The following is an 11,480-nucleotide window of genomic DNA, read 5'->3' as shown; positions in this document are numbered from 1 at the left end:
TCTTCACTGGCAGCGCCGAGCCGAGCCGAGCCGCACTGCGCACGGAGCGGAACCTTTATCCGGGCGCCGCGGAGGGAATGGGGAGGCGGCGGGGGGGAGGACCCCCGAGCCGCAGTGCACCATGGGGATGGTAGTCCTCTGCGTAGGGTGTCTGCGCGTCTGACGCAGGGCACTGTGGGAATTGTAGTCCTGTAGTGGGGACGTGTTTGCTGCGGCTCTTGCCCAAGGTGCACCATGGGATGTGTAGTCCTTTGCGCTAGGATTCCTGACCAGCTCCTGTTAAAGCGCTGCATAGCCGTCGCCACGCCCCTTTGGGAAGGGTGTTCCTCAGTGCAGGGCCGGCCTCTGTGTGGGGGAGAGACCCCGGGGGGGGGTGTACATCATCCCCTTTCTAAGGGGAGAGAGGGCAGATCCCCTTGCTGTGGCGAGAGACCCCTATGGGGGGCACATCCCTTTTCTATGGGGAGAGAGGGCAAATTCCCTTTCTATGGGGACCTTTATAACCTCTAGTTATTGGGGCAGGGGGGTAGAAGGACACTTTCCCTACAGGCACGTTACCCCATAGCTGTCTACTACAGGGTTTCTTCCTCTGGAGGAGCTGGTATTGGACACTATCAAAGATGGGATACTGGATTAGACGGACAACCAGTCTGAGCCAGTCTAGCAATTCCTATGTTAAGCTGCAGCGCAATAGTGGGTAAAGGAGATGGGAAGTCTTGGCGAGGACACCAGGGCAACGATGAGGAGCTGCATACTTACAAAAACGGTGACAGGAATTTTTAGTGCACAAGCAGAGCATAAAGAGCCTTGAATTTAAGAATGAGAAAAAATGCTTTTCTATTCTGCTCTATATAGGTTCTTATAGGGTGCTCATCCCCATAGCATCTGAGCACCTCACAGTAGGGCAATAAGCGACATGACTAACATTTGTCACGTGTGGTTTGTTCTTTCTCTCATTCTCTTCCCGGAAGGAAAAATTGTGTGTGCATTACTGTGTTTTGTTTTGATAAGGTTTTTGTTGGTGGTGTTTTATGAACAAGATGCCACCTAAGATGTTTAATAATATTTTGCCCTCTTCTCGCACCTTTCATCAAACTACTTTATGAACACTATTTAAAGTCCCAGCTAATTCTCAGTGGGCAGAGCCTTTTCTCTGCATGGAACCCCATGGACATTGTAGGTTAGAGATCTGCCCATAATTTGTTTTTGCAGGATCAAGGCCTAAATCCTACAACAGTTCCTGTGACGCAGGTAAACAATATTATCCCCCTTCTGTTCTTGAGGAACCTGGGGCAGAGAGGTCCTGATTCAGCAGTCCTTCCCTCTATAGTTAAACATTTGTTTAACTTTAAGTACATGCTTAGGTGCCATTCTGCTCTATATAGGTTCTTATAGGGTGCTCATCCCCATAGCATTTGAGCACCTTCCAGTAGGGCAATGCTTAGGTGCCATTGTCATATGCTAAGCATGTGATTAACTGTTTGCTGAATAGGGATAGACTGAATCACATACTTAAATATTTTGCTGATTTGGGACCAGAGAGATTGTGAGCCACAGGGTGTGATGCAGTATGGGAATGCCTGTGTTCCTGCTGAAGACCCACTGAGTCAATTGTCAGAAGGTGGTAATTGGAATGACATGATTTAAAGGCCTGAAACCTCATGACCTGCTAGAAATATTTTGCCTTACCCACCCAAATATTTTCAGTACCAATAAACTTTTTTCAGCACTAGTTTTGGACCAGTGATAAAGAAATATTAATTGGATCTCATGTAACGATGATAAAATGAATCACTTAAAAACTCACTCATTTTTGTTTTTAATTCTCACTCACTCAGATTGCCTAAGTTTGACAACCCGAGGTCTTGCAGTTCATCTCAGAGTTGATATTAGCACAGATCTGAAAGGGGAAGGTTTCACAGTAGCTTCTGTCGTTTTGCCTGGCTTCTAGCCAGATCTGTCATTCATTTACTCACTTTCAAGGCACCTTCACCCAGAATTGAAAGATAAAAATAATAATTAAAAAAGAATGACATCAAGAATGACAAAGATGGTCTAATGGTGATGACCACCCTTTTAAAAATATTTTTTTAAATTAAAGTTATTATTTATTGCCAAACCCCTCTACAGTTATTTATGTCACAGACCTGGACAGGTGTAAAGCAATTTCCACAGGTTCCCTACCTTGTAAAGAACAATTTGTTTCTTTTACAGTATTCCATTGCTGTCTTGACATATTGGTAATACCATGTAATTCATTTTCCATTTACTCTTTCTGCTTTAGCATTTAGCATTCTGCTTTTTAATATTTCTCCCACTCCCTGTCAACATTATAGTTCAAGAATCTGATCCTACATTCCTTGTAAACCCAGCTCCATTGGGCACCTGCTCTCTCTGCTCCTTCTTCTGCCATGTGGTTAGAGCCATCTTAGTAACTTGTCAGTATATTAATGAACAAACTGGTTTTACTCTTATATTTGTGGATTCATAAGTATTCGGCCTAATGAAAATGTTTGCAAATTCCAGAAGTTTCACAGATGTTAGCACACATGACTACTGGAAAGTGTATTCATTTTTCATCATTCTCCAGTTTAAAAAGTTGATTCAATCAAACAGGAGAACAGTACCATGTGATTTAGATAATCAATTACACATATAACCAAGAATGAATAGCTGCAGTGAATCATTGCCAGACAATTCAAAGGCTAAAAATTGTCCATCCAAACTCTTCAGTGCTTACTTACCATTAACTAACTTGTTCACTGTAGCGGAGATCAGGTCATGAATGGTTCACAGGCAAAACAAAAAGCTAGATTTGCAGCTAATATTAATGGCAATGAAGAATTCAAATAGCTGTATTGACGATGCCAAGTTTGGAAAGAGGTGGCTCAAAACCCATTTGGAGTGTGATGCAGTGTTGCAAACTCCAAATGTTCAAAAATCATGACTCAGGCTCCCCAGATTAATTAGATTGTCTTAGAAATCATGAGACATAAAAAAAAAAGATAATTGTGAGGTTCTTTTTGTCTTCTTGTTTCGCAACCTTTAGGGTGTACGTGGGTCCCCCTCTCAAGCTTTTCTCTGCAACTCAAGGGCCAGAAATGTACTTTTTAAACAAAAGTTGAGATTCTCACATAATTGTGTGTGTCCAGCTCAAACAACATCCTGCGAGACTCACAATAAAATCGTGAGTGTTGGCAGCACTGATGATAGCAGTTACTGAGGGGAGTCGCTGATAAGAGTTGGCAGCACTTTGTGTTTTCTCCTTCTCATCTCCAAATGATAGGCCTTGCAAGGGCTGGGGAATAGGGTCTGAAGTGGAAATTAATTCTACTTCCTCCAAAACAAAAAAAACAAAACAAAAACCCCTTTCTGACCTCCCTTGTTTTCAGTGACATGCAAAAAACAAACTGCATGCTACTTTTGGGACCAGAATTCTGTTTTCAGCGGATTCCTTAAAGGATCTTTTCCCATAATAAAAACAAAATGTAGCCCTGTGAAAAAGTACATCATTGTCCTAAGGACACTGTATAACAGCATCTTCAAAAGACACCACTGTATTTGCTGTGGTGACGTTGTCCACCAAGGCTGTTCTCAGTATTTAGGGCCAGATTCTGATCTCAGTTACCTGGTGTATATCCAGAATAACTCCATAGATTTCAAAGATGTTACTCCAGATTTACACTTATGTAACAGAGCAGGATGGCCCATTTCCCATCTGAAAAAAAGAAAACAAAACCCCTTTATGCCTTCTCCACATTTTCTTGATCTCCTTCCATGCCCTTCGGCCCTTATGGTCTCTGTTGAGCTGAAATAAGTGATTTGTGAACAAATTATCCATAGCATTACATTCGATTTTTATGTGCGAGAATGTGGTTCCCTTTTGATATATCATTTCCTGCTAATAAAATGCTATTTAAATGTGCCCTCCTCCCTACTCTTAACCTTTCAGTCATAAGATCAGTTTAAGCTGCACTTTTCAACTGCCACAGTCACTTTCCTCTCCCCGATTCCTTTTCTTTCCCAAGATATTGAGCCAAATAGTTGGCACTGTCCATGAGCAGAATTTTGGAAGGCTGTATCCCAGAAAGGGGCATGGCCCTCTTTGCTGTGCATGCTAAAAGGGCTTATGGTTGAAGGGGCAGATGAATTTGCTGTTCTTTGATGCTGCTATAGTATGGTCATACTTCGGAGAGAGAGACTGAATAAACTAACTTGCAGGTTTTTTTCTGAGAAAAGAATGGTGGAAAATATCTTGCATGTAATTATTGACTGTTCTTTTAAAATCAAATACATTTTGTTGCCTGTGGTTGATAAAAATAGATAGAATCTGCTGCCTTTATCTATATGCACATCACCATAATATATAGATGCTAGCATTTCAATCACACCTATATATTCCATGCTCTTTCCTGGCATCTGAGCTGCTGAGGCCACAATACCCCTCAGAAAACTCCTAGCAGTTGTTTGAGTGTGGTGATCCTTTTCCAAGACTGCAGAAACTGACCATGGCTCCACAAAGCAAGAATCCCACAACAGCTCCACAAACCAATGAGATGTACTATACATCAGGCTCTTTATGATCAGATACAAGTCAGTCTACGTTTGACTTGATCTGTGGTATCTCACACAACAAAGGGCGCTTGGCATCTTTCAGTGGATGAGAGTAGAGAAGAAATATTGAGCCCCCATTGCAAATGGATGTCCTGATCCCTCTTGATCTCTGGAGTGCCAGACAGAGCTAATTGGCACAGATCCCACAGACGCTGTTTCCAGTCAAATGGAAAATGTGTCTAATAAATAGCAACTTCTCCTTCGCACAAACATTCCTTTATTTTCCCATGTGTTTAATTTTAAAAAGATATGCCCAGTTGCTAGGATTTTTATGAAAACATTACTACGTTGTTTGGCGACGTAAATTGTTTATGGAGGCTGGAATAGTTCACAAAGGGTGAAATTCTCCCCGGTGCAGAGTGATGGCATGAGGCCTGTCCACCACTGAATCCCATTTAAGTCATATTTTGAGGGTTCAGGTGTCACGTAAGTGGTACGTATGCTTTTTGCTGGCCTTCTGCACAGGGAACTTCACCAATATACTGTATCTTCAGTGTTTAGTCCAGATCATGCCATTGGGCCTGATGGTTGGAGGTGGAATGATGGACAATTGAGGCAGCAGGTGCTCAGCACTTCTCAGGATCGGGGCTATAGTGTGATAATGTTGTGCTCTTTAGTGGTTAGAGCAGGTGCCAGGGAATAAAGGTTTGTGGGTTCTGGTCCTGGTGGTACCATGGCATCACTGAGTGACTGCACACAAAATTACTTCCCCGTCCTGTGCCTTAGTTAAGTTACCTGTAAAATGAATATAACAATATGTAGCCCACAGGTGTTGGGAAGCACATCTGGTTAATGTTTGTAGACTCCTTTCAGATCTTCAAATGAAGGGTCTGTAGGAGAACAATGTATTATAGTTTGCTTAAGTTTTATACCTTAAAGAAAACTCCCGTGTTTGTGAATTTATCAATCAAAGCTTAATCCCACTCACGAGAGATTAGCCTCGACACCCAAAAAAACCTATTCCGTACCCACGTCAGTAAAAGAGCACCTTTGTTCATTAAGGTTTTGTGTTTGACAAAGAATAACGCAGGCATGCTAAACCTCAGGCAGATGAACCAATGTGCTTATGGAGCTATATCAGGACAGAGTAAAAATAACTCTTTGCAGAAATAGTCCAAGCAATAAGACCACCTACTGGATCACATCTGCTCTGTGCTGAAACAACATGCGTCAGTCAGAAACAGAAGATAAGAAAAATGCTGCAGACAAGATGAGAAGCTTTCATACCTATCACGATCCATTTTCATCTGAGCTTTTCCTTCTTGATAAAACAGGACATCTGTGAGCTACCCAAACCATTTTGTTTCATTAGGGTACATCAAATTACCTGTAAGCATTCAAATAAGATATCGTTAGAAGGCCATGTTCTGAGGCTCTTAATTATTTTTTAGCTATTGAAGTCATTTTTAGCCATTGTACAGGAATAAAGGCTGAGCAAAATATGGCTAAGGACTTCAGGGTTTGGTTATAACATCTTCATTTATCCATTGATACATGGAATCAGTACTACTACTGAATGTTACCATTACTAACACTGAATAGCTTCTTTCATCCAAAGATCTCCAAGTGTTTTACAAGAAGAACAGGAGTACTTGTGGCACCTTAGAGACTAACAAATTTATTAGAGCATAAGCTTTCGTGGGCTACAACCCACTTCTTCGGATGCATAGTGTTTTACAAACGCTAGGCCTCCTCCCTTATTAGGGTTACCAACTATGATATGCAAAACACCCGGCATTCACCCTTTACCCAAGGAAGCAAACCTGCCCCAACCACAAGGCAATTCTACAACTCCCCACCCCCTTCAACAGCCACTTACAGTATCTAGAGAAATAACACAGATAAGACTGAACAACATAATTTTCTTATTTAAACTGCAGAAATAGGAACACTGCAGCATCTTTAGCTGGACACAGACACTTTTAACATTAAATACACTGGGATATCTAATGCAAATCTTTAGACCCTGGCAAATTAAATAATTTTTCTGGCCACTGACAAATCCATAAAAAACCCATCCAGACCGGTCAAATACCGGCCAGGTGTTCACCTATCCTGTATACTTTGTGCATCCAAACTCCTGTTGACTTCACCCCAATGAGTGACATCCCCCTTTTACAGAGAGGCTAAGTGACTTGTCCAAGGTCACATAGCAAGTCATTGGCAGAGAAAGTACAGCCCTTTTGAATCCACAACCTGGGCTCTAGACCGGGGCGAGCAAATTTTTTGGCCCGAGGGCCACATCAGGGAATAAAAATTGTATGGCGGGCCATGAATGCTCACAAAATTGGGGTTGGGGTGCGGGGGGGGAGGGCTCTGGTTGGGGGTACAGGCTCTGGGGCTGGGATTGAGGGGTTTGGAGAGCAGGAGGGGGATCAGGGCTAGGGCAGGGGGAGAGGCTCAGGGGTGCAGGCTCCAAGCAGCGCTTACCTCAAGCGTCTCCCAGAAGCAGCGGCATGTCCCTTCTCCAGCTATGCGGAGGTGCAGCCAGACGGCTGTGCACGCTGCCCCATCTGCAGGCACCGCCCCACAGCTCCCATTGGAGTGCCCAAGGGGGCCAATGGAATGCGTAGGAGCCAGAGCATGGCCATGCCATGGCTTCCGGGAGCCCATGGTGCGGCCCCCAACCCAGCACCCTAGCTGGAGGGGGGCCAAGCTGGGTGGTCCAGCCCCCAACGCAGCACCCTGGCCAGAGCGGGGCTGAGCTGTGTGATCCAGGCCCCGACGCAGCGCCCCGGCCGGAGCACCGGAGCAGGGCCGAGCTGCGTGGTCCAGACCCTGACCCTGCTCCCCAGAGGGAACTGCGGGCCAGCTTAAAACGGCTCGCGGGCCATAGTTTGGCCACCCCTGCTCTAGACACTACACCATGCTCCTGAATCATTAGATCAATAAGAGGTTGTCGTAGGAACATAGGAATTGTCAGACTAGCTCAGACCGATGATCTATCTAGTACATTACCCGGTCTCTCGCAGTGGTCACTGCCAGATGTTTCAGAGGAAAATGTAAGAACCCTGCAGTTAGCAGATGTTGGACACACTTTTCTCATATAGGCCTCATGCTGTTCAATAGCTAGAGATTGGCTTAAACCCAGAATAATTTATGATTAAATATGGTTATAGTTACACTAGCTGGTAACTCATCAGAATGTATGCATGTTTGGTGCTACTCTGTCCTCTTCTATCACTCTCCCCTTCTGTTCGCCCCTTCCTCACTCATCCAGCGTTTCTCCCTAGTTCAGTGAATTCACGTTCAGACAACTGGTGGTGATAAAACGTAGTAAAACATTTGTAACAAAATACAAAAACTGAACTGTTCAAGGGTTTTTCCCCAATTTCCTTTCAAGGTTAAAAATTGGCCCATCTTGGCAAGAAAATTTTGCTTTATTCACAAAGTTTTGTTTTAAAAAATGGCCTCATTTTCCACAGAAAATAAGCCAGTCTTTGAAGAAAAGCAAGCCAATCTCTTGGGGGGTGTGTGTATGTGTGTGTGTGTGTGTGTGTGTGGATGGCTGTCTCATGAAACACAATGTGAAAAAGTGAAACTTTGTGTGGTTTGGGTACAAAAAAAGGCATTTCATTCAAAGTGAGACTGATGCTCAATTTTGTATTTTTCAGTGTCTACGTGGGTAGTAAGATGGCAGCAAATGGGCACAAGAAATTCCACGCAAGAAAAATTAAGAATTTCAGGCACCTCTTGAAAACAACCGTTGTGCCAACTGCCTTCTTGGTTTTTCCTTTGTCGAGGCAAGAAATGTAGGAGCTTGGCAAGCTCTGACTGTGCAATTGTTAAGTCTCTGTGTGTGCACGCATGCAGGTACATGCATCTTAAAAGGCACCCCCCAAAAATCTCTTTTAAGGGAAATTAAGTTTCCTAAGTTGCAACACTCAGAGGTGAAATAAATAAATAAAAGGGGAAGCTCTGGCCAGCAATCAGAGAATAGCATGCTAGTGGGAGGAGTTTCCATGGCAATGAAGAGGTGACTGTTCCACTCCCGGTGCATCTGCCTAGCATCCACCCCCCGCAGAAGTAGGGCGAGGTGGGCTCCTTTCTAGGGTCCACATTCCGGGAGCTTGCACTGGCTTCCCTCCCGCCTCTGCAGCACCCTGCCAGCTGCCGCCTGCACTGCAAAGCCGCAGCCCGGTGCAGCACCATTCCCACTGACAGCTCCTGGGGACGCGGGTGGGGAGAGGGAGAGGTGGAGAGCTGCCGGCCAACCGAGCTTGAAACGGGCTCTGCGATACGCCCCCTCCAGGCGCCCCACTCAATCCGCCAGCTCTGATTGGGCCGAGGCGCCTGTCCGTCAAGCTCCCAAGCCGGCTAGGTGGATGGGGTAGGCTGAGCCTTTTTGCTCCTCCCGAGCAGGAGCCGCGGCAGCAGCGTTGCGGTGGGAAGCGGCTCCTGGGCAGGGGGCAGTGGGAGAGAAGCAGCAGATGTCAAGGCGGGGCGGGGGCGCCGGGGGAGAAGAGATGCACCCAAGGCACGAGGATCTGCAGCCATGCAAGGCTCCAGTATTTCGCCTCACTCGTTTTCTCTCCTGAACAGTGAGTAACAGAATTGGGGGAGGAGGAAGGAAATGATTAATTGCATGAAACGTGCACCCTCCCAAAGCAAAAATACAGTCCCTGCGCACTGCACCCCACCCCAGGCAGCTGAATTAGAGGAGAAAGTTTGGGAGTGGGTGGGTCAGAGACTCTCTCCTTCCCCTCCAACCCATGCAATGAGTTTGGATAAAGGATTCTCCTCCCCAGCCCCTGTCTGTGGCCTGCCTTCCTCTCGCAGGTAAAGTGAACTTGTCTGGGCACTGACCAAGGCTCCTCTGGTTCCTCCCCACCCCCCTTCCCTGCTTTTCGTTTACATTTCTCTGCCATTCCTTCAAGAAGTGGAAGTGCAAAATCGCCCTCCCACCCCACCTCGCCAGCATGAAGAGGTGCACATCGGATGAGCTGCAGCAGCCTGAGGAGGACTGTGGTGGGGCTGAAGATGCCCCCAACCTGGCTGGCATGGATGCGAAACCTGGGGATTGCGCTTCTGCTCTGTCAGATGCGGGCCCGGCTGCTAATCCAAACCCTGCTCCCCATCCTGTTCCCCGGAGCAAGCCTCCTGATTTAAAGGTAAGCCTCCCAGCTGGTATTACAAAGCGACTTGGGTTTTTCCTGTATGCAGCTGGAACCAGAATTCCATTCAGTGATTCTTATGTGGCTTATTATTGACATGGGAACTTGACTTTCTACTTTAATAGTTATGATTGACATGACATCAGTATTTTCTTCAAGGTCTCCCAGATTGTACCCACAGATTATAGGTGTATTGGTATTTTAGGTGTTTATACGCCTGTTCACCAAAACTTTGATTATTAAAAAAATAAAAGGGGAGCTTGATATTGGGTTCAGCTTTGTGGAGATTATGTGATCTGCTGAGCAATGGTACTGAATAAAAATCCTCTGGAAGGGTTTGCCACAGACTGGATAGTGCTTGCAAGAGACAGGATGGTGCAGTGGGTAGAGCACTGGGCTAGGACTCCCGAGACCTGGAGTCTCTTCCTAGCTCTGCCACTGGAGTGGTGAGTGACCCTGGCCACATCACTTTACTTTTCTGTGCCTCCATTTTCCCTTCTGTAAAATGGGGAGATTGGGAGTTGCCTCTGCTGTAAAGCACTTTGCAACCTACAGCTGATAAGTGCTGTATAATAAGAGCTAGGTATTATCGTTACTAGAGGATAAGTTCTTTAAGCTCTAATATGCAGTTGTCTTAGCATAAGGGGGCCTTGGTTTTGATTGTGGGTGCTATAGGTGATGTTAAGGCTGTGGTTTATGGGACATGAAGAGCAAAGGGATAAATGTTGTGAGTTTATAAATTGATGTTAGTCTTCTTTTAAGAGTCAGTGCTGAACAGTCCTACACCAGCTTCTGATCACATTTACACAGGTGTAAATTCAGAGAAACTCCATTGATTTAAATGGGGTTATACTGATGTCATGGAGATCAGAATCTGGCTTTGTGCCAAACATGGTCGGAAGCTGTGGCTTAAGTGGGCCTTTCTTGAAGGATGAGGGAGCGTGGTAGGGCCTGTGTTCTGCAGAAGAACTCAGCAGATCACATTAAATAAAACCCACAGCAGCAGGTACTGCAGAGCTAAACTAGAGAACACACATCTTGTCTGCTTTGATTAAAGGGCAGCTGCAGTTAGAACAGTGACTAGGTAAAAAATTCCCCCTTCTCACTCCCCAGAGGTGTTCAGGTCACACTTACATACTGACACCAATAGGTTTTTACTAGCACTGCAAAGCTGGTACAGCTCTGGGAGAGAGAGAGCGCTGGGGTCTGTTTTGCCTTGCACATCACCATTGGAGCTGCTGGCTAATCACTTCCTATTTGTCACTGGCAGTGATGCAAGAAGCAGAAAGGGCACTGCTGGAGGTCCCAGGTGGAGTTTACAGCACTGACATTTAGCCAAGTCCCCCTGAGATTTGAAACATGAGCAGTACTGATCAGTAGTCATTGAAAAAGGGGGATAAATAGGAAATCTGACTTACAGTCAGAATATTAGCCTCTGCAAAAATAAAGTAACTGCACTTCAAAAATCTCCATGCACTACTGTACATTTCACTGCATCTAAAGCATGTTCAGATCTCTAGTTGATAAAGTAATGCATTCATTATAATACTTAACTTATAGTGCTTTTCATTGATCAGTTTCAATGTGCTTTACAAAGGTGTGCCAGTAGCTGCAAATGCGGAAACTGAGACCCAGAATGCCAGGGCCTCAGTTTGTGTAAATCATTGTTTCATTGGCTCTAGCAGAGCTACACTGATTTATACCTGCTGATGATCTGGCCCAGAGAGTTTAAACAACTTGACCAAGTTCACA

General features: G+C 45.1%; 1 protein-coding gene across 1 annotated transcript in view; it reads left to right on the top strand.

Moving 5' to 3' along the window:
• The first annotated feature begins 9,533 nt into the window (after positions 1-9,533).
• The window catches only part of LOC113407132 (transmembrane and coiled-coil domains protein 2-like), a 71,310-nt gene continuing 69,363 nt past the window's right edge, over positions 9,534-11,480 (top strand). Inside the window, exon 1 of the mRNA XM_026655217.1 lies at positions 9,534-9,725. Within this exon, the coding sequence (XP_026511002.1) occupies positions 9,534-9,725 (192 nt within the window). The remainder of the gene's footprint in view (positions 9,726-11,480) is intronic.

The sequence above is a fragment of the Terrapene carolina genome, unplaced genomic scaffold, assembly GCF_002925995.2.
Source record: "Terrapene carolina triunguis isolate 2854851 unplaced genomic scaffold, T_m_triunguis-2.0 Scaffold198, whole genome shotgun sequence".
In the NCBI taxonomy this organism is placed as follows: Eukaryota; Metazoa; Chordata; order Testudines; family Emydidae; genus Terrapene; species Terrapene triunguis.
The sequence above is the reverse complement of the archived record's forward strand: the minus strand, read 5'-3'. Positions and strand labels throughout refer to the sequence as shown.